At 36.0% G+C, this 25,296-nt stretch overlaps 1 protein-coding gene across 1 annotated transcript in view; it reads right to left on the bottom strand.

The window, feature by feature from the left end:
• Positions 1–25,296, bottom strand: part of LOC145674998 (b(0,+)-type amino acid transporter 1-like) — a 221,889-nt gene that overhangs the window by 19,136 nt on the left and 177,457 nt on the right. Inside the window, exon 9 of the mRNA XM_081745347.1 lies at positions 2,610–2,713. Within this exon, the coding sequence (XP_081601473.1) occupies positions 2,610–2,713 (104 nt within the window). The remainder of the gene's footprint in view (positions 1–2,609; positions 2,714–25,296) is intronic.

Below are 25,296 nucleotides of genomic sequence, written 5' to 3'. Positions count from 1 at the left end.
GTTGACAACCTTCAGGAATTTCTGTGTATCCCACTGTTTTGAACATAAATGCTTCAAATTCATGCTTCAAATTCTTATATTGAAACCCGGACCCCCTCTTTGCATAAGCTACTCTTTCCAAACACGTTGTTTCAGATACAAGGAAGAACGTAACAATTTTCATTCTAATACATGAATTCTCAGAAATTGAAGACCTAACGGTTTTTGTCTTATATAACGTTTACATGTCTTTTTAATCTTTTCGTATAACATCGAAATGGATAAATTTTAAAGATAATCTCGCTTTATTGAATTTAATGGCAATTCAGTAAGACGGCCAAACAAATGGATGCTACCTTTACGTCATGAAAATTTTAGACTGAAACCTTCCACATATAGTTTAAAACTGAGATAGTAGATAGTAGCAAAGTTCAGAGAATTAGGGGAAAAGAGCGGAGAGAGCCTTCAGTAATACTCACTCACCAGTGATGGAGAAGTCACTTAAAAAACTCCTTCGAAAACCGAAAGTGGAAGTGGAATTTCTCATAAAGCCTATATGGGCAATGGTTTTGTGGTTACTTAAATGGTTTTCAATCTTTCAGATCCAGACTACACATTCTGCTTATTTTTATTAACATATTATAGCTTTTACCAGAAAAAAAAGTTTTTGTGCTCAAGTGTTTGAAGAAGCCATAATTAGTCAAATACTCTATAGCTGGTATTTAATAATAACTGACAGCCTTTTCTTTCACCTCACTCCAATAATTCCCAGTTGTTTTCAAATAGTTAATTTGAAATAACACACAGGGGAAACTGGTCATTTTAGTCATGCTTGACAGGTTCAGTGGCCTCGCATAATTATATTAAGTAACTGGGCTGGGAGTTACCTTTAGGCAGCTAAGTAAGACAAGACCACTAAAATAGCTCAAAATACATGTTTGAGTTTATTTTTTATTTTCTGCCCTAGCGCTATTTCTTAGCTTGTCAATTTTATCTATAAAATGGTCAACTTTTGGGAGGAGAAAATAAGACGATAACTATCCAATCTATATTCTGCCTATTCGAATTTATAATTTTTCTTGTTAGCGTATATATATATATATACAGTATATCTATATCTATATATATATATATAGGGCTCATTATGAAAGTAATCAGCATGATGCTACCCTGACTCAACAATCCACCGCAGCGCGTGCTGCCGGCGCGGAAAAAGTAGTGGGTCGTCTGTCCTTCCAAACGCGCCCGGAGTCAGTCTGCTGCGAGCAGTGACAGCGTGTGGATGTCGATCCGCGTGAAGCACGTTTTTACAAGTTGTAACACGGAGCGATGAAGGGTTCGCTCGAACAATGCTACGCCATAAAATTTTGCGTCAAGTTGGGTAAGAATGCTACGGAAATTTACCAGATGCTGAAAGAGGCCCACAAGCAGGAGTGTTTGTCAAGATCCCAGGTCGGAAAATGGCACAAGTCGTTCAAGGAGGGTCGGGAGGAGGTCGCCGACGAGCCCCGTTCTGGACGCCCAACAACGGCCAAGACCGACGACAACGTTAACCGTGTGCGTGAAGTGTTGCGCTCAGACCGGCGTGTGAGCATTCAACAAATCGCGGACACCCTAAACATGTCAACATTTGCGGTACATGGGATAGTGACCGAGGACCTGCAAATGCGAAATGTCTGTGCGAAGCTTGTGCCGAAGGTGTTGACGAACGAACAAAAAGAACTTCGAGTTTTGCGCTGCAAGGAGTTGTTGGCATTGTGTGAAAGTGATCCGGACTTTTTAGACTCGGTCGTAACTGGAGACGAATCCTGGAACCTCGAATACGATCCAGAATCCAAAAGGCGGAGCGCGGAGTGGCACACCTCATCCTCCACCCGCCCCAAAAGGCGCACATGAGCAAATCCCGAATCAAAACCATGCTCATTGCCTTCTTCGACGTTCGAGGAATCATGCGTTTCGAGTTTGTGCCACCAGGACAATCTGTCAACGCAGGATTTTATCTAGAAATGCTCAGGAGACTGAAACGCAGGGTCGCCCGCGTTCGAAGTGACATCAAAGACTCAATGAAACCCCAACCACGACAATGCACCAAGTCACACCGCCTTCACCGTCGTCGACTTCCTGGCCCTGAGCAGAACCCCAGTGGTCCCCCAGCCCCCTATAGTCCTGACCTGGCTCCCAGTGACATTTTTTTTGTTTCCCCGTTTGAAGAGACACCTCAAAGCAAAACATTTTGACTCCGTGCAGAACATTCAAGCCCTTGTTACAAGGTTTTTAAAAGCCATTCCAGCCGAGGGCTTTAAAGATGCTTTCCAGGCGTGGAAAACACGTCTCCAGAAGTGTATCGATGCAGAAGGAGCGTATTTTGAGGAATTTTAAAGATTTGTAACAATCGGAACAATAAAACAGTTTTTCTAAAGCAATGCTCATTACTTTCATAATGAACCCTATAGGGAGAGAGACAGAGAGAAAGAGAAACTTAAAAGGTCACTTAATCAATCTGATTCAGCTAGACAATTGGAGTTACTATTAAAATCCTAGGAAGTAAGGAACATTAGCTCGATTTTTAATGTGTTTTCTATAAATAAGACATAATTAAGTATAAAGAACAAACTTATCCTAGAACTTACCGTCCTGCAGTAAATTGTGATCCATTAGCCGCACCAAATGTAGACATTACAACGGCAATGGGCATAAGAAATGCAGCTGATTTCAACACTCTATTACCAAAAATCTGTGCAAACGAAGAAACGAAATGTATTTTATTAGGTAAACGATAAGGTTTAGTTGAATGTGAGTCTGGCTACATGTTTATCTTTGTTGGGTATTACTTATTTCATTGGATAACTGAATATCGAAAGGAAATTCCCTTCTATAATAATATAGCCTACCGTTTAACCTTAACATGAGTCAAAGGTAAACAAAACCTAGAAAATTACAACTATCTACTAACAAAGAAACAGTGTTTGACACACTCGTTGAGTTTTGAAAGGACTGAAAGGGTTTAATAGCGATATCACACCATGTTAGATACTAAGACCTCTAAAATAACCTCTAACCGAATAAAATGACCTCTAACCCGCAGATTAATCCAATACAACTGAAAATTACTTTTTCTTTTGTGTTATTTTGATTGCTTACTATTGAAATAAATGTCTAAAACGAAAGGAACCATAAATACCTCCACATAAAGAGTAAGTCATTGAATTTGTTTTTTTCGACAGGAGCTGAGGAATGATTTGTTGTCATAGGCACGGAGAAAGTTGAAAAAACTACTTGACTCCTTTCCTAGTGAGTTCACAAATTTATAATTCAGAATGGGGAGATAGAGAAAGGAGTTAACACAAACACTCCTCTCACACTTGGCTTTGTATTATCCTGAAGTACCTCTCTCATTAAGACGCGCCGATCTGGGGTAGAAGATTGTTAAGTATCGTTACGCTTCATTTCGGTTCCAACGAATTCGTCTCGTCGAGTTCTACAAGAATTAAGGCCAAAAAAAAAAAAGTTAAGACTCTTTTTCTGTCTCTGTATTATCCGTAAGTTTGTCCTTGTATTACGAAAAAGTACTAATCTCTGCAAAAGGCATCTGAAATTCTTTATTATTTTTTTTTTGTTTCTAATGACAAAAAATGAGGATTGATAAGGCTCATTTTTGGTTTATGATACAGTATAGTACATAGAACGTTAATTATATAAATACACACAGGGTCTTCATGAATTGTGGCGACAAACTATAAGAGCTGATTTCTCACATCAAAATAAGAGAAAAGTTCATGTAAGCATTTGGAAAAAGGGGCATAGTTTCGAAGCTAATGCTGCCAAAAAGTGTAAAATAAATAAATAAATAAAATAAAAATAAAAAAATAAAAAATAAAAAAAGATACATCCAAACACGAGGAACCATGGAGCTTACGATCCCTAATACTTCCGCAGAACCATATAGACATTTTTCTTATTTTGACTTGAGGAGTCACCGCGTCGACGCATTCTGCAATCACTCCTATAAGTTCTTACTTTTTGGCTATTTTGAAACCATCTTTAAGCCCAAATATATTGGTGAATTCTGTTGGGGGCATACATGGGAATTATACTCTAGGAAATCTCTTACACACCCATTGCACATTGCTAAAGTATGCATTTTTTTAATGGCGTGTGTGTGACTTCCTTTACTCTGATATTAACTGCCACTTTCACAGTTCTTCGTGTTCGAAATAACACGTGATGTAATTTTTTCATTTTCACGCTTTTAGAGAGCTCTAGCTCTGAAACTATGGACTTTTCTCCACAGAACCATATGGACATTTTTTCTTATTTTGACTTGAGGAGTCACCTCCTACTATTGTAGTGATGGTTGATTAACTCTCTCTCTCTCTCTATACATATATATATATATATATATATATATATATATATATATATATATATATATATATATATATATATATATATATATGGTGTCTCACCTAACTTTGCGACTTAAAATATTTCGGTAATGACAAAAAATGTGACAAATCTAGTTACACAAAAGTGTCCTCTATAATATTATGTGTCAGGGGCCTGTGACCAAACGTACGAAGATTTTACTTGAAGTGTTTGTTCGTTATTTTAATAGATGGCACTCGGAAACTGCAATAAAAATAGAGGGTTGCCATTTATATTTTTTATATACACTATGGCGCTAAATTCGTTGTACAAAAGCAGAGGAGTGATTCCTGGGAGTAAAACAAACAAAAAAGTGAAAATAAACATAGGGCGAAAAAACCCATCGTTTACGTGTTATAGGCTGCCGAAAACATGAAAAAATGAATTTTAAAGATTCATAGCTCCAAACCTATGGGACCTACCGCAGTCGGGTCAAGGAACTAGTATGTGCCCTATCCAAAAATGTGTTTTTCAGAATCCTGAGGTGCTTCCACAACAATTTTTATAGAGGGAGTTTGACTACTGGCATATGATATAAAGTACTCTCCAACTACCTCCATAAAAATTGTTGCGTGAGTACCTTAGGATTCTAAAACATGTATTTTTGGATAGAGCACATACTAGTTCCTAAGTGAAGTCTTGACCCGACTATAGTAGGTCCCATAGTTTTGGAGCTATGGGCCTTTGGAATTAATTTTTCCATGTTTTCGGCAGCCTATAACTCCGAAAGGAAGCGGTTGTGCACCCAGGTTGGTCTATAACGTAGGGAGTCCCGGATAATCTACCAAATGAAAATTGGTCTAAATGGATATGAATTGATAGGGTTTCTACCAGGTAGCAATAATTTGTTTGTATTAAGTCGATATCTAGAACGAATACAAAATGGCGGACACCTTCATGCCCGTTGTGTGTGGTTGCATAATCGCCAGGTACGGATGCTAGCCAACAGTGACGTTCTGAGTATTAAGTGAAGCGAATTTGTACTCAAATGCTCTAGAAAGACATCTGGAGTGTCGGCAGAGCACAACAGATGAAGCAGAGTGATGTCACATGTGTGGAAACATGTAACGAAAAATACCCAGAAAAAATGCACTCATACTAAGTAAACGTGAGTTCAAAGCGTCGCAAATATTAGCAATAGCATCAAGAATATGAAAGCCATTGCCACTTCACCAATAATATTCCATCAATCCGATGCAATATGATCTGCACGCTTGCATACCAATAAGGATGCAACAACTGAGGGCAAATTGAAATTGTGCAAGGGGACTCACAAAGAAACTGGGTAAACTAAATGAATGTCACTAGTGGGATCGCATGATCGATATTGAAATGTGGCCAATGTGTATGTTGATATCAACATGTAGCTAATGAACAAATATCAACATGTCCCACTACTGCTGGGACACCGTCTCACGTGCGAAAACGAATTATTGTTAAATGGTAGAATCGCTATCAATTCATATCCATTTAGACCAATTTTCATTTGGCAGATTATCCGGGACTCCCTACGTTACTTTGGGGACTCCCTTGCGCGTGCATGGTAGGATTGTGAAACATGCAAAATTCAATACAGCAGGTATGACTTCTTCAGTGAATTTTTTACCCGCTCTCTTTATGTTGGATAGTTTCCGAACTATTGGCGTCCGAAAGTCATTTTCCCACGCTTTCGGCACGTTGTAGATCCGAAACTATGTTCGATAGCCGAAAGTTCAAGAGAACTTTTTTTCTTGACTCAGTGGCAGGAGTCACTTGCCGAGAGTTGTAACACTTATTTTGGAACACCCGATATATATATATATATATATATATATATATATATATATATATATATATATATATGTGTGTGTGTGTGTGTGTGTGTGCAGTGAAAATCTTTTTAGAAACAATAAATAGAACAAATAAATCGAACAGAAACATTGCTCACATTGCCAATTGACATCAACCATCCTCACATCTTCATTTTGCAAAGGACTGTATTAATGTGGGATTTTTAAAACATATCAAACTCATGCTACTTAGTGTTAGATGGAATCTCCGTCCAGCGATGTGCAACCAATATTTGAAAATGTTTTTCCATAAGTTTGGAACATCATCATCATCATAGGTATTCTGCCTTTATTGGCAGGTCACTTGCCGCAGCTGAGAAGCTTCCATGTTCCACGGTCCTCCGCTAACCTTTTCGTCTTCGCGTATGATCTTTCTGTTTTAATATCATCCATTAATTGTAGTCTCCTTCGCCCCCTCCCTCTCTTTCCCGCCACCATACCCTCTAGGACATCCCTCATGATACAATCTCTTCTTAGGCAATGTCCCAACCAGTTTCTCTTCCTCTTCCTAATAATATCTAAAAGTGTTCTTTTCTCACCTACCATTTCTAACACTCTCTCATTCGTTTTCCGCTCGACCCAACTAACTCTTTCCATTCTTCTCCACACCCACATTTCGAAGGCTTCCAGTCGATTTTCGTCACCCTTACGCAATGTCCACGTTTCCGCCCCATACAGCACAACACTCCACACGAAGCATTTTATGAGTCTTTTTCTCAACTCTTTGTTCAAGGTCCCACAAAACAGACTTTTCTTTCTTTTAAAGGCTTCTTTCGCCATTCCTATCCTTGCTTTTATTTCACGTTCGCATTTCATGTCATTACTAAGAACACTACCCAGGTATCGAAAACTATTTACTTGTTCTATTTTTTCCCCTCCTACTTTTATATTTGACACAGACCCCTTCGTTCCAATCACCATGGCTTTTGTCTTTCTAACATTTATTTTCATCCCATATTCTTCAAAGCCCCTTCTCATTTTCTCTAACATTTTATTGATTTTCTTTTCAGATTCTGCAACAAGGGCCATATCGTCTGCAAATTTTATGCATCTAATCATTCTACCTCCTACCAAAATGCCATCATCATCATGTAGGCTCTTTTTCACTATCTCTTCTAGATATACATTAAATAGTGTTGGCGAGAGGCAGCATCCTTGTCGAACTCCCCTTCCAATTGCACTCTCTTCCGTCAGTTCTTCCCCTATCCTAACACTTACTTGTTGGTTCATGTATAAGTTTCTTATGAGTCTTCTATCTTTCCATTCCAACCCTATCTTTGTTAGAACTCCCAACAACAATTCCCAATTCACGGGGTCAAAAGCCTTTTCTAGATCAATAAATACAACATACACTTCTTTCCCTTTTTCTATAAATCTTTCACCGATCACCCTTAATAATGCAATAGCATCTCTTGTGCCCTTGCCTCTTCTGAACCCGAACTGCTCCTCCTCAACATCTTTATTTGTTCTTCCATATAACCTGTTCAGTATTCGGAGCAGAATTTTAGCTGCATGAGATATGAGACTAATAGTTCTATAATCCTCACATCTCTTTGGGTTCGATTTCTTAGCCATCGGTATCATGATCGTTTTCAGAAAGTCTCTTGGCCATTCTCCTGTTTCATATATTTCATTGCATAGTCGCCACAATTCTTTCTTTCCCTTGTCTCCTATATTTTTAATGAATTCAATTGGTATGTTATCTATTCCTGTTGCCTTTCCATTCCTAATCTCGGATATAGCCTTTTCAAACTCATCCCGAAGAATACTAAATCCTTTATCATCCTCGCCTACTTCATTTTCCACTTCAACATTTAGGCTACACGGTCTATCCCTACTCTCATATGTCTTCAACGTATTCTTTCCACCTTCCTATGACTTCATTTCTCTCGCTGACTACCTTCCCATTCTTGTTTTCTACTGCCATCATGATACTCCCTTGTTTCCTCCGAAATTCCATAGATTTCACCTCCTTGTACATTTCCTCATATTTCCCAACTCTTTCTAATTCTTCTATGTCCTCGCATTTTCTTTTGTAAAACTCTTCCCTCGCTTTGTCTGTTTCTCTTCGTAATTCATTATTTAACTTTCTGTACATCTTTCTGCCCTCTTCTGTAACAACCTATTTCCACATCTTCCTCTCCCTCATTTTCTGCAACATCTGCTCTGTAACCCATGGTTTCTTAGCAGTTTTGTGTTCGCGGTAACCTACTGCTTCTTCTGCAGCCTGCTGTAAGCAACGTTTAATATGTTCCCACCGTGCGTTACTACCTGCGCCTATCCTTTCCTCGTTTGAACATTTTTCTTCGAATTTTTCAGCGAAAAGATTTCTTATTTCCTCGTTTTTCAACTTTTCAGTATTCAACACTTTATTACCTACTTTTCTTCTGCCTACATTTTTCAGTTGAATATCTACTTCGGCCAGCACAAGATTATGATCAGAGAAAATATCAGCCAAGGGAAGGGTCTTCGCGTTCTTTAAGCTATTGCGATACCTGTCCTGAATCATAACATAGTCTATCTGATATCTTCCGCCGTCTATTGGTGATTTCCATGTATATCTTCTTCTCTTGTGCTGATTGAACCAAGTGTTCCCAATTACTAGTGAATTCTGTCTACAGAAATTCACCAGTCCCTCTCCCCTTTCATTTCTTTCGCCTAAACCATATTTGCCTACGATACTACCTTCCTGTTTTTCTCCCACAACTGCATTGAAATCTCCCATTAGAATTATGCATGCACCCTTCTTCTCCCTATCTATAATTTCTTCTATTTTCTCATAATTTTCCTCTACTTCTTCATTTGCATGCGAAGTCGTCGGTGCATATGTCTGTATCATCACTAGATCCTTCGTTTTCCCTTTAAGTCTTAACATCATAACTCTATCATCAATAAATTCTACTTTCACTACCTTCTCCTTTAAGCGCTTTCCAAGAATTATTCCTACGCCATTATGACCGCCCTTTTCATTACCTGAGTAAAACATTCTATATCCTTCGCTGTTCAATACCCCATTACCTTCCCATCTAACTTCACAAACTCCTACCAAATCTAAATTATTTTGTTTCATTTCTTCTTTAAGATTTTCTAATTTTCCTCCCTGTAACATAGTACGTACGTTCCATGTCCCTATCCTAAATCTTTTGCTCTTCCTTGTCTTTCTTTCTCTGTTTGTCTTCCCCCCATTATTACTTTCTCGTCCAATAGTCCTTCCCAAGCCATCCCCCTCCCGGAGATCCGAATGGGGGGATATTTTACCTCCGGAACTACATTTTGACCTGCGAAAGACCATTGTTCATATGTTCTCTTTTCGCTGCTAGCAAACTAGGGAAAATAGAGTGGCGGTTTCCCGTTGCCTTCCACCCCGCAGTATCCCAGCCGTTACAGTCACTCTGACCACGCCTGGGACTAATGTCCAAGTTGCCGTACCAATCACTATGATTTCCGCCAACTTGGCTACTGGAGAACTGCTGCCTTCTCCCAGAACACTCTTCGTCTGGCTACTCCATTTAGACCAATTCGGTAGGGGTGGCCCTTCTGGTAGTGAACTACCTCCGACACAGCTCTAAATTTCACTGTAGCACGCAATAAAATAGTATATGAACAGAATATATACTGTAGGCTTATACAACAATATCTGGTGTCTTCATCAATGCGTGGGTTACAAACTTTAGATAAAAATGACCTATATCCAGTGGTATTATTGAAATCATATAACAACCGGTTCTATGACTAGTATAGGAAATGACTTAACAAAGTTTGGAACAATCCTGCCAAAACTATCTTTTAAAATATAACTTCTCCTTGAATTGGAGATTAGCATCGTTAAAAAAATATTGATTTTCTTTTATTTCGTAAAAAGCACGGAAGAATAAAAACACCGGCTAAAATACGCGAAAACTACGAAAACACCTAACTTCATAAACAAAAAATAAACTTGCATGAATTTTCTAATTACATTATTCATGGGTTAAAAAAAAAAAGACGTATAACCCCTTATCCTTTAATTCACGCAAATTTCAATAAATTATAGAAAAGCAAAGAAAAAAAAAGTTCGTAATGTCAGAAACATGGAAGTACATTTTAATGTTAGTAATGTATTCCGAAATTATAGGTTCTGATAAAGTGGCACGATCACTTTCTTTTCTATCCTATTCTTAGTCGGTGTTCAGGTATATCGATCGTACGATTTTATGACTACTCTGTTCACAAAAAAGGGGAGAGAACGAGGAAGAGAAAGAAAGATAGAAAGATTACTTAAATTTTGTACAAGTTCGTGTAGTTTTGGCGAATGAATATCAGTACAGAATCTTGAACTATGATATTTGTATTTCCATGCTACTCATCATATAAATGGTTACGAATTAAAACAAGGTATGTACTGTACACTCATGTCCAAAATGATTATCGCATATCTATAACTGTCTTCTTGTAAGAATATAATTTGATAATGATGTTGGAAGGCACTGTTAATACTGATACTATGTGTATAATCGGGAAATGTATATTTGTGATAAATTTCATAGGAAAAGAATTATAAATACGAAAATTACAATAAGTAAAACAAAATGTTGTTAAATGGAGAAGAAAGTTTTGTTTTCGTTTTACTGTTTTTATTTACTACTCTTTTGACATGAAATTTGCCACTTACATGTCTTTACCCACTATACACATATTAACATTATAAGAAGTACCGGTCGAATTCGTTATCAAGTTATATTCGTAGAACAACATATTTATAGACATGCGACAATAATTTTGGACATGAGTGTACATACATTTACAATATCACACCAACGTAAGTCTGAATAATACTCGCATGGAATATATTAATAGAAAAACATTTTATGTCAATGATTTATAAACGAACAAATCGTGTGCCCGATTTTCTTAGAACTTGGATTAGAATTTAGATTTCTGGGTTTTCGACATCTATGGCCATGTTAACCCGTCACGTATAAAGGATGACGTCCATCAGCGATCACACCATCCAAGGAAAGGAAAGGAAGAAAGGATTGGGCTGGCATTTGTCTGGTGTGAATAAGGGAAACCCGGGAAAACATCGCTCAGGATGGCTGGTCTGAAAATGCTTTTTCACTTTTTCGAAGATGCCCCCATCGGGAATGGGAACCGGGACCACTCACACCAAAGGCGAGAGCATTAGCGACTACGCTACGCGGTCCCTTCCCCCGATTTTCTTAATTTCTTCTGGTAGACCAGGTGCGAGAGGTCGATTTTTACTGTTCTTTCTTGCAGAGGACTGGATTCTTCTGTATACCTACATCCATTTATATCTCTAATGGTGAGTTTATTTAAGGAGCAGAATGAAGAAAGCATAAACTTTTAAATTATAGTCTAAAACAGTATCGCAGCCTTAATATTTCAGTGGAATTATTAATACAGTCATTTTATATTATTCATGTTAGAAATGCCCTCTCACTAGTTTGATATATATATATATATATATATATATATATATATATATATATATATATATATATATATATATATATAGATAGATAGATAGATAGATAGATAGATAGATAGATAGATAGATAGATAGATAGATAGGGTGACCCATTTTAATCTTCCCGCGGGGGCGCGGTGTTTCAGTGGTAAAGCGTTCACCTCCGGTGCTTGGTGTCCCTGGTTCGATCCCAGCTCGCACCGTGTGAAATTTGTAGTGGACAAACACCGTGCTCATGGGTTTTCTCGGGGTTCTCCCGCTTCCTCCCACTTTTTTCATTCCACCATTTCATTCATTTCTCATATTCACCGTCTCACCGGCATAATGCTGGGACGTAAATCTTAAAGATTTCATTTTCATTTTTTAATCTTTCCACTTAAATGTCTCGAATATATATACAGCGTTGGGTTTACGGGGTGCAAAGGTGCACGTGCACCCCCTCCCCCTTCATTGTAAATATACACTATCTAAAATGAGAAGCTAGCAGTGAAAATAGCAGTGGCGGATCGTGCTTTGAATTTTAGGTGGTGCACAATGGATGACCTCTCCTTTTTCATTATTATTATTATTATTGTAAATAATAATAATAATAATAATAGTTAGTATAAATCAGGGGCGGATCCAGGACGACTTCTAGGGAGGGCGGTGGGTTGTAATACTGCTACTTAGAGCTACTTTTAAAAGCTCCAAACTCTGGGATGGGTTTTATTTATATATAAAATAAAAGAAAAGTTTCCTCTTCTGTGGGGGGCAATGGCCTCTGGTTCCGCCACCGTTATAAATAATAATAGAGATTTCTTCAAGGCATGCTTCAAGCATGCAATGGAGAAGCTCATTTTGTATGATTTTTGACGTACTCTTGAAAATTATTGTGCCTTCTAAATGACTCTTGAGGATGCTGTCAAGTTCTGCACCGAAATTCATTAATCTACGAAATACGCCTCGATTTGAAGAAGAGTCTGTTTTTCATCATGTCCTCTTGAAGCCAATTCGAAGGTGCCACGAAACCAAATGCAATTGATGATTATATTAAGCACGTACCTGTTTTGCGTCACTTTTTGATTGTGATTCTCAATGGACCGCCTGTAGCAGCAATATTCAAACTTCCCAACACAGTGAGATTATAACGTGTCTTATATGAGCTGACGAATTTTCACGTTTATTTATTTATTTATTTTATCGTGCAGGTGCTGGATATCCGCACCTTTTTTACTCCATGCATCCTCCCCCGCCCCGAACAACGAACAGGGAAAACAAAACAAAGCATTTTTAATTTCACATTCACATAACCATTTATGCTGTTCGTACAAGTTGAGATTGAACTTCCTTGTAAATGTTCGTTTCTGACTTTTAATTACTTGCGTTATATTGAGAGTCGGAATCGGTCTTCCGATGTCTTTCACAAGTAGGTTTGCTTCTGAAGTTCTTTTCGAAAACGGCTAATTCAACAGAGACGTTACGGAATTCATTGCTACTGCTTTGCTAGAATAGTTCACGTATATCAGGGACAGACACGTAATTATGCAATTACAGCAACAATATTCCAATGAACAACAAAGACCAGCACACATACACACACACAAACAGGGCCGTGCCGTGGGGGGGGCGAAAAGGGCCACGGCCCCGGGCGCCGAAGTAAGAGGGGCGAAAAATTCGGAAGAAAAAAGGAAAAAAGATAGGAAAAATTGCTTGGACTATATGTATGGAGGCGCCGTCGTATACTCTCGCCCCGGGCGCTGATTTTCCACGGCACGGCCCTGCACACACACATACAACACTATAAAGTCCGCTATCCGCTTTAAAATCTCACCCCCTTCCCCAATTAACGCTCTTTTTCTAAAAATTTCCCTCCAATTTTCTCATTCACCCATACACACATGAAAAGGAAAACATTGTATCAATGCTGCCAAATTTCTACTCCTTCAGATACGAGTGTATTAAATATCGACACCCTCAATTTGTCTTCACTCTTCACTGGGTCGCCTTTAGCTGCCTTGATCTTACTTGGTTGACAGAACCAATAGTTACGACCACATGGCAATCTCGCATTTAGGCAAGGCGCAAATTTTTTTCTCTCTCTCTCTGTAGCGACTTGGTTACGGTACGCAACATTGTCAAAAAGGAACAGACTATTCCCCTTCAGGCAAGAACCGTGTCAACCAATACTACAGGGGAAGGGACGGTGGAGAAGTTCCAGTTCCAAAGCTTATGTTTTGGAAAAGCCGTTTTTGTTTGGTAGATTTTTTTGCAAAAGATCTGCAAGCATATGGAGCCTTATAAGGCAGTGCACGGCGTGAAACCCCCTCTTACTGCGCAACCCCCGCAGTGGCCTAGAAGCTGTTAAGCTGGGGAGTTATAAAATTCTCAAGCAGAAAGCAACTAGCAAGCCCCGTTTCAAACGCACTTGTTTAGAAAGAGATGATGTTGACAATAAAACGAAAAGTGATTTAGCACAAATAAAAATTGAAAATATTGGTATGAGATTTATACAAACATGTAAACATTAAGAGAAACCGCCACTGCAATATAGCAATACTTTCCGAAACTTTCTGCCATCATGTCTCCGTTTTGGGCTTAAAAGAAAGTAGAGCTTTGCAAAAGCAATAGTTTAAGTCGAATTTCTAAAAGCTGAATGAAAAAGGTTCACCAAGCAAAACAAGATAACATTTGTCAAGTAGGGAAGGAAATAGAAACTAGGAGGAGAGAAAAAGCTCTCTTCCTGCATAACGATTGCGACCCTCTTTAAAATACTTTCCTCCGTTCTATGCATCAGTGTTATCAGGGGTAAAAAATATTGTCACATGACACTTTGAAGAGTTTCAATGTGATTGGTTATTTTGAGAATTATTGGTACACCCCCTCAGACAATCCTGGCCCGGCCCTGTATATATACAGGGTGTTTCGAAACGGTTTCTGCCTGTTCTGCCTAATACCTGTTCTGCCTAATGACCCTCCAGCACTTTGTAACGCATTTTTGATTTAATCTTATCTCTAGGCAGAACAGGAATTCCTGTTCTGCCTAGTACCCGTTCTGCCTAATTCACACAAAAGGGATATTTAGATTTGAGGGAAATTTATTAGTACCTATTTCCCCTTAATTTTCAAATATCATTCAAGAACTCTTTAGATTGAACACGCGAGTAGAGCGAATTGTTTCATGAGACCAAATACCCCTAAAAATCATTTTAGTATAACAAATGTGGGGAAAGCGTCCGGTATAATGTAAAAAGCAAACCACAATTACGTTGAGTAACATGATTACACAATTTATTAGAGATAAATACTTCCAAATATCTACAAAGGAAACTTTAGAAGAACAAAGTTTGCTCTAGAATAACAAATTAAAGTATCGGAAAGGAAATACAGTTTTAACTTCTTAAAGTCACATATATATCGTTTCAATTTGAGAGAGAACAAAACTTCGAAACTTCGAAACACATACTAAACCCACACACAACCTTCATTGTTATAAATGTAAACTCTAAGCTACAGGGTCTACATAGGAAATCAAATCCAATTGACCCGACTCTAATCTACTTTACAAGGACTTGATTCTCTGCTGAATACGCTTATATTTTAGTTTCTGCTCTCTTGGTTTCTTCCCAACTTCTAGAAGCATCATTGATCTTTTATTTTCGTTCTGCTTTTGCTGTAAAAGCTGGACAAGGGTAAACATATTCGGATGTTCCTTTGTCAGCCTTTTATTAAACTTCGAGTGCCAGCCCTCCACTATATTGGTTGTCCTTTCTTCTCCGTTGTCATAATGGTTCCATACTTCACTGGAAAACATTTAAGAGAGCATTAGTATTGAACAACACTAAGCAAACAAATTATAACGTTTACGAATAGATAATTGTCTGAAATATCTGTTGAAGTTTCAACGAAAAGCACATCAAGTTTCCTGCCAAAATGTATGAAATTCAGCGTGCAGTAAACAGACTGAAGGTTCTAACACACGGTACAAAATCGCCACAGTCAAAGTGGTAGGAGACAGAAGTACAAAAGAATAATCTCTTCACACTGAAATGTATCGACATGGGGAGCTCAGATATTTGAATATCCATAATTATTACACTTACACAGCTTACCATTACTTCAGCCGTTAATAAGATATGAAATATACGTAAATTACATATGAATTACTGTAATTAATTTGCGGGCTTTTGACAATGGTGTCAGTGTCACTTTATTCAGTGACAATCAGAGCCATTTCCGAAAACTATATTGTCAAGACCATAGATAATTATTAATTATTGGTTTAATTTGTTTAGTTTAATTGTAGTACGGTCTTGAGTTTTAGGAGACCTAATTTACTCTTGTTTATCTCTAAAGAGATATGTGCAAAGAATACAGTATGTGTATACTTCAAATTGTATGAATTCTAGTCTATCAACAAGAGCTTGTAATGTTATGTAATAAATTTGTTAACATCCACACTTTTCTTCGGACAATGAGGACATCAAGAAAGTGACATTGTTTCGTGTCATCATGATTGAATTGAGGTTATGAGAATTTGGTTGAATAAGATCTTTTTAGATCTGGGACGCACGTGGACGAAAATCGGCCCGAGTACTGAAACCGTATTACTGGATCGTCAGCAGTTTGAGTTGTATAAAAACCTTTTATTTTATTCAATGACATCAGTATCAGAGTAGTATTATTAGAGGATCACTGTCAGAGGATCAATATTAGAGAAGTAGCATTTAAAGTTCTACAATTCGTCAAGTTAAAACATTATTAACTTCAAATACTAAGAGAACAGTCTAAGAAGTTCAACGTTGAAATACAACCGACTGCTGTTACTGGTATACGATCATTCAGTGCTTGGTTCGACTAATCATCAACAACAGGTATGTGTCACAACCAAATTCTGTGCTAACCCAATTCGTTATACATGAGTTACACATTAAATTACACTTTCTTAAGTCTTCATTACACAAACAACACTTTACACATAAATGATTACTAGTTCTGTTAAAATACACATGTTTAAGTAGACATTGTTGTTATCATTTTAATAGGGCTCTGGTTGGCCCTCAAATCAATGCAACCAGTGGTGGAGTATCCCCAAACTTACCTCTCATATAAATGCGAGTAGATATAGATTTGCTTCATGCAAATTAGATCAATCTGGGGAGCTCAGAGTGCTCTACATATTCAAGTTTTACTAAATTTTATCAAGAGCAACCCAGGTTGGCATGGTGGAGTATGCTTAGGGTTCGATTCCCGGCGAAACTAGTTTATCATAAGATTATATAACCACCAAGGCATGGTTGTTTACATCCCGCATTCTTGCTTGATAGTTGCTAAACCCTCCCGCCCACCCTCGCGAAATGTGTAAAACAGTGATGAAGTTAAATAATAATAATAATAATGACTAATTTTTCCATTTGGTAACAATAATTATGTGTGTAGTTAATAAGTTAGAAGTAAACATAAGAATTCCTTATGAATTATTAAGAAATGGCTGTGTTATAAAAGTATATTTGCCTTATTACATGATTAATACAAAAGGTGTTTGTGTACAAGCTTATACGAAGGGTTTAGAATTATATAATGTGTGTATACATATTTTAGAATAGTTTAATGACGGAAAGACGAATTATAACTAGAGCACAGAAAGCATTAGAAGGTGTAGACGTAGGAGTCGATAAGTTAGTACGTTTATTAACACCACCGCGGGGACGCAAGAAGTTAAACGAGGACTGTGTAGTAGATCAGACAATAGGAACACCAAGTTTTAGACCGGGTCCAGTTTCAAATTTTCCAGGTAGTCCTGTATCGGTAAAAACGTTTGATTTCCCACGTGAATTTGAAGAAATAAATCCAGATATAAAAGAAGGAAAACAAGTAAAAATAAATAAGGAACAGGAAGAACCTAAAATAGGGTTAGAAAATAAAGATATGGCGACATCAGATAGAAGAGTAGCAATATTTACGGATATGAGTAGATTACCAAAGTTTGACTTAATAAAGGATCAAGACATAGTTGCGTTCTTTGATGAGTTCGATGACGCTTGCGAAATAGCAGGGTACGATGAAGACAAAAGGAAAACACTCCTAACCACAGTTTTCAAAGGTGTAGGTAGACAATGGGTAAAGCTATTTTTGAAAAGAAAAAATGTAGCTGACATTTCCTATAAAGATCTACAAAAGGATTTGATAGAAGAATTTACAAATTCTAATTTTAACCTAGATTTAGAAGACAGGATTAGAGACAGGTTACAGAGAGAGGATGAACCTGTGATAAATTTCGCGTATGATATTCTTACATTAGCAGATAGAATAGACGAGAAAATGAACGATACAAAGAAAATAGGATTAATAGCAGCAGGACTTTTGCCATATTTTATGGAAAAAGTAGGAACAAAAACGTTTGTATCATTAGAAGAATTCTTAGAAGAATTACAAAAAGTAGAGAAAAATAAGTGTAAAATAGAAAGGAGACAGAAGAGAGATAATAAAGATAGGAAAGTAACGGTGAAAGATTTATTAAAGAAAATGAAAGAACAAGTAGAAAGTGACGATAGTGACATAGAAATAGATAAGCTATTAATCAGAAAGAAAGAAGACAAAGAAATTAAGAAAGAGCCAATTAGTGTTGCGCAAATTTCAAAATTAGAAAAGAAAATTGAGGATTTACAAGTAGCATTAACGAATGCATCACAGTTCAATCATAATAAGGATCAAGGTCAGGAGTCAAACGGTAGTCAGGATCAAGGCCAAAATAGAGAACATAGGTCAGATCGAGGAAAAGGATTTAGAGGAAGAAATTTTAGAAATCAGAAATTTCGGGGAAACAATAGAAACTATGACAATAATCAGTCGTATAATGGTAAATATAATAATGGAAATAATAGAGGTCGTGGAAACAATTACAGATCCGGTAACGGAAGAGGACAAAGAAATTTCAGGAGAAATTGGCGCGGAAGAGGTTTTCAAAATAATTTCCCGAATAATTATCAATATAATCCGCAATTTCAGCCTAATTTTCCGCCGCAATATTATCAACAGATACCAATGGTATCTCAACAACCTCCACAGTCGCAGTCTGCGGTACCAACAGTGGTTCCACAACAATTAAATGGAGTGACATATTATAATCCAGTTACTCAGTCTTTAAACTGAAACAAACTGTAAATGAACGAGGCACATTTACAGGTAATAGAGTTAGGAAAATTAGAGAAATAGTAGCCTCAATAGATTGTGACAATGAAATGGTATTTTTACCAGTTTACATAGCAAACCGAAGAATAAGATCGACAATTGATACGGGATCACAATTGTCAATAATAAGTGATAAATTATTACCGACAAACGCAATAGTCATTCCGGAGAAAACTCAAATTAGAGGCATCACGCAAAATTCATTGACAATTGATAAAGTAGCAATTGTTCAATTTACAATAAATGGTAACAATTTTCACCATAGATTTAGAGTTATTAAGGATTTCCCTAATCAAATTTTAATTGGTAATGACTTTTTACACCCGCACAATTGTCAAATTCATTACGGCAAGAGACAGATTATTTTACAAAGATTTGGTCGACCTCCAAACAAAAATAGGAATAATAATAATCCACTAAATGTTTCTGAAAGAATATCGCATATTCTAAGGGTATGCATGGTTCCGAAATTTGTTGTAGCAAAGAAAACATTTTTAGCTCCCAGAAGTAGAGTAATTGTTCCATTAAAATTGGTAAATTCGTGGACAAATCAAGAATATTTATTGGAACCAAATAGAGAAACGGAACAGAGGAAAAATATTTTTATTCCTAGGGCACTATTAGCACCAAATCAAACGTTGTTGGAAATAGTAAATCCTACTCAGAAACGGGTATGGTTAACTCGTAATACAGAGATCGGAAAAGCAGAAGATTATGTTGAAGATCAGGAGTTGATAGATCAGGGTTTGACACAGCAAGAGATTGACGAAGTGATACAATCTAGAAAAGAATTTGATAAAACAAAGTTAAACATAGGTGAAAAAACGGAAGATAGGATAAGACAAAAATTGGAAACTTTATGTCGAGCATATTCAGATGTATTTGCATGGAGAAAAGAGAGTATAGGGAAAATTAAAAACTACAGCCATCACATAGAGTTAAAGACAAAAGTTCCGTTTAGGCGCGCACAATATCCAGTACCAGTAGCTTTAAAAGACAAAGTTAGAGAGCACATAAATGTTCTTCTAAAACAGGATATTATAGAAGAGGCTGCAAGCCCTTATAACAGCCCTATGCTATTCATTAGGAAGCCAGACGGGAGTCTCAGAAGTGTATTAGATGCGAGACAATTAAATAAACACGCAGAATTTTTCACGGTGTCTTTACCGCCTATACATTCGATTTTATCATGTATGGGAGGTCATAAATGGTACTCTGTGTTGGATATAAAATCTGCTTATTTTCAAGTGCCAATCACAGAAGAATCACGTGATTGCACTGGATTCAATATTCCGGGTCTAGGAAGTTATAGATTCACTAGACTAATTCAAGGTTACTTGAGCGCACCGGCGGTATACTCTAGAATAATGGCTATGGCGTTGGCGAACATATCGGTTGAGTCTGTATCCTATTATATGGATGATATTTTCCTATTTACTAATGAGCAGGAGAAAATGATAGAAGTTTTAGAGAATGTCTTCAAAAGATTAAGAAAATTTGGAATGAAACTGTCAGTAGAGAAATGTCAGTTTATGAAGGAAAAGGTTTTAGCGTTAGGCCATCTAGTAAGCGAGAGTGGATACGAGATAAGTGAGAAAATAATGAAGGCAATTAAGGTGTTTGAACCACCAAAATCACCAAAGGAATTAAAATCATTCCTAGGACTGACAAATTATATAAGAAGATTTTGTAAGGATTATGCGAATCTAACATCAGACTTACAAAAAATTTTGAAAAAGGGACAAAAGTTCGTGTGGAATGAAAACCACCAAAAAGCATTTGAGGAATTAAAAGCTGCTCTATTATCTGCTCCATTGTTATGTCCATATGTCCAGGGAAGACCTTTACGGTTATGCACGGATGCATGTTCAAAATCCGTAGGCGCAGTGTTGCTACAGCAACAAGAAAATGGTGACTGGACACCATTGGGATACTATAGTAGGCTATTAAGACCAAATGAACAATCAAGACATATTGTGGAACAGGAATTACTTAGTATATTAGCAGCATGCAAAGCATTCAATTTTTATTTATATGCGAATGAATTTGAATTGTATACGGATTGTCGTGCCCTTACGTATTTAAAAACATGTCCTAAACTATCACCAAAGCTTTTACGTTGGTCTTTAGAACTCGAAGAATACAGGTACATCCCGGTTCATTGTGAAGGAAGTAAAAATCCATCTGATGTATTGAGCAGAAACACAACAATAACTCCCGATAAAAATGATTTCGATTTAGATACACTCGATACATTTCTAACGTTTGAAGATAATATAGATGTAGCCGAATTACAGAGAAAAGACAAAATATTCGGACCGTTGATTAATGCAATAGAACATCCAGATGAATGTACACCGGAACTTGAAAAACAAGCTCGAATATATGAAATACGAGAAGGAAGACTGTATAGGATACATAGGTTTGCGAATGCAAAGAAATATCTACTGTGTATTCCATTTTCGTTGCGTGAATACGTATTTAGACAATTACATGTAGAACAATACGGAGGAGGACATTTCTCCTATAGCAAGTGTTATGCACGAGCAGTTAGGAAAATTTATTTTCCTAATATGAAGAAATTCTTTCACGATAAGTGCGCATCCTGTATAAGTTGTCAAGTAAACAAGAGGAAGACTGGACGTATTCCGTTACATCCACAGACATACCCACAGTACCAACCGTGGGATAGCGTAGTGATAGATGAGGCTGGACCATTTCCGATATCAAGCACTCATAGGCATAAATATATCTTAGTTATAGTAGACCAAGCTACTAGATATTTAATAGCGAAATCCATTCCAAATGTGTCCGCAGAAACGATATGTCAAACTATATATGAAGAACTAATATTAAAGTATGGCATCCCAAAGCAGATTCTGCTAGATCGGTTGTCCTCACATCGGGGGAAACTAATGGAAGAAATGGCCGAGCGGTTTGGAATTCATCTAAACTTTGCTAACACAGGAGCCCATTATAAAATCGGTCAAGCGGAAAGAATGAACTTAACTCTACAAACAGTAATGAGACACTACTGTGATAAGAAACTTAATTCATGGGACGTTGTATTACCGAGTATTGTATTTACTTTAAATACACAAATACATGACGGAATGAAATATAGTCCATATTATTTGTTATTCGGTAAAGAGGCTAGAACCCCTCTTGAAAATTCTTTAGACATTCCATGTGAACACGAAGATAACGAGTTACGTATTGCCGCATTAAAAGAAGCTAGAAATTTAGCATATAAGAACTTGCAAAAACGGTTCAAATCTCAAAAGAAATATATGGAAAAGAAATTTGACCAACCAACTTTTGAAATTGGCCAAAAGGTTCTAGTGCGTCAGATGCCAACACCAGGGACACCAGCATGTTTCGCAGAAAAATATAATATTAGAGCGGAAATAATTGAAAAGTTAAATAATAATTCCTATAAGGTGAAATATTATAATAATAAAGGACAGGTGAAATATGACTCTGTCGAAATTCGTAGATTAAAACCATATATTGAGGATGAATTAGAAGAAGAAACGCTAGGTGACTGAAAAAAAAAACATGAACTTTATTTTGCTTATAAGTATGAGCACTGACCTAGGTCGAGTCAGCCCGACCTAGTTGGGTAGTGAACTTAGAGTTCACATAATATCCCAAAGAACCAAAGGCTAACGCATTGACGGACAGGAAATGGTCTCGTCTCTTACAGTGTCATATGCTTATAAGGAAAATAAAGAGAAATAAATAAGTAAAGTAAAATAATATTTAATATTGAAGCTAATTGTAAATGTCTGAAATAATCATAAACACGGCAAAATAATAAATAAATAAATAAATAAGAGGTAAATTTTCCATAAATTACAGATTGTGGAAGAAAAAAAAATCCGTCACATCATGTTTGGAATATTAATATTAGTCGGCATCGCAGTTGTAACAGCAGCAGAACATCAGCAATACACTTTGGAGAAATTAGGAATTGCAGTTTCCGAAGATTCGTTCGCAGTACATACGGTAAATGAGGTATATACCACCGTTAAATTACACCTAAACTTTCATGAATCAGTTCCAATTCATGAAGTTTGTTCGGAAGTGCCAGATATTTCCGAAGAATTTCGAAAACAAGAATTAGAATTTCGCACAAATATTTTAAATTCCATCCCATGTGCATTTTTATACAAGGATGGTATAGCACAATGCATGAATAACAATAGGACAAGGAGATCTATTTTCTCATGGATTCTAGGATTTTCTTCCATTGGACTATCAGCTTACAACTTAGTGCATGGACAACAAATGTCAGCGTCAATAAATAAATTAACCGAACACGAAAATGTATTAACAAATGAGGTCAGAAGATTAAAACAATCTGTGAATGGTCAAATTAGTATAGTTCATGGTGTAATTGTTAAGGTCAAGCACATATTGGATGATTTTCGGTCAAAATTACAAGAACTTTACTGTTATATGCACCAAGCTCATCGGAAAATTTTAACAAATTTATTTTTGCATATGGCGAAACAACGTGTTTCCGAAATTTTGAAAAATATTTTATCTAACGAATTAACATATCATATATTGAGTAATCAAGAAGTTTTGGATTTCATAAATTCTCATGATGTATTAAAACACACAGTATATTCTCAAGACATTGGATTATTTTATAGAATATCGAGTGTTCATTTGTTAAAATTTTATTATAATGAAAATAATGTTGATTTATTATTACGCACACCAGTTGTCTATGAAACTAGCATATCGAAAATGTATGAGGTAATATCAATGGGATTTCTCATTGACAATCGACGATATTATTATAAATTACCGGAAATGGTATATTTTACTGGAGGAAAATTCTATAGCCTAGAAAAAGATGAATGTACTTTTAAAAGTTTTTTGTATTTCTGTAACAATGTAAATTTAAATACGGAGTCCAAATGTTTGAATAATTTAATATTCAAAAATTCGGTAGAACACTGTCAATTAAAATCAGAGAAATATCAGTCAAACATATCATATTCTTACACTCATGCTGGAGTGTTATATTCAGCGTTAGAACCAGGCTATATGACAAAATTAGGTGAGCAACAAGAAGTACATTCGGAAAAAATTCAATTTGGAAGTAATAGATCATATTTCATTTCATATGAAAAATTTGATAATCTCATTTTTGGAGACATTGTAATTCCGACGAAGAAAATTTTACAAGTCTCAAACGAAATGATAAATTTAGTAGGGAACTGCTCAGACGAACACTTAAATGTTACAGCTAATACGCAAGAACTAGATGTCTTGGCTGAAAAATTGTTAAAATTAAAATTAAATTCTGTAGTTCCAAATCTTCAACTAAAAAATGACTATATGATGTATGCAATTATTGGACTTTTAGGAGTATTATCTATTATTATTATATTATCAATTTTTATTTACGTTAAAGTATCTAAACTCATTTCAAAATATGAAATAAAGCATGATAAACCGTAAAAAGGGAAACATGTGTCCAAAATTTTGAACATAGATTTCAAATAATTAATGATAAGTATAAATAAAGCTTGAACAACATTTTAATAGAGTGCTAAGGTTATTTAAAATTGAACTTAAACTGCATAGGCAAAATCTATTTTTACTAATGAGTACAAGTGTATTTTGCTTGTATTGAATCTACATAATGTTTTAGCACTAAGTGGGAAATTCAGTTTAAATTGAAATATTTTAATTATGAAATTTTGAAATGAGTAGAGAAAAATAAAATAAATAAATAAAAGTTGAAAATTTGGAAATATAGAAGTGTTCTGCAAATGTAATAAATAAGGAAAACAAACATTAAATTAACAATTATAAAAAAAAAAAAAAAAAAAAATTGCAAACAATAAAACATGCATGGTACGTTACCGAACGGCTATATAAAACTGAAAGAAATCGCGAACCGCGGAAAACGGGAAAGGATAAGAAGTAGATTTAGGTTAAGTTATACATTAATAAGCTACAATGAATAGAGCACAAATATGTTTTTCGTCAAGCTAAAATAAGTAATAGAGTATTAAAGTAAAAATGTGTTATTTGGTAATGGGTTGTAAAAAAAAAAAAAAAAAAAAAAACAATCAATAAGTGATCAATAAATCAATAAGTAATCAATCAATACCTAATCAATGAATCAATCAATCAATCAATCAATCAATAATTATTGTTAATTAGTATCACCTATCAATCGATTGATGATTTATTATTTATTAGTATAGGCCTGATATTTATGAATGTAATTTTATAGGTGATAGAAACAAGAATTTATACATATATATATGTATTAGATGTTTAAGGTATCTAATTTGTACTAATAATGGCAATTACTATTTATTTTACCGTTATATTATATTAGTATTTAATGATAAGTATTGACTATTATGTGTAATATGAAGAATAAATATGAAATATGAA

Source organism: Thermobia domestica, chromosome 2 (assembly GCF_964235325.1).
Source record: "Thermobia domestica chromosome 2, izTheDome1.hap1.1, whole genome shotgun sequence".
In the NCBI taxonomy this organism is placed as follows: domain Eukaryota; kingdom Metazoa; phylum Arthropoda; class Insecta; order Zygentoma; family Lepismatidae; genus Thermobia; species Thermobia domestica.
The sequence above is the reverse complement of the archived record's forward strand: the minus strand, read 5'-3'. Positions and strand labels throughout refer to the sequence as shown.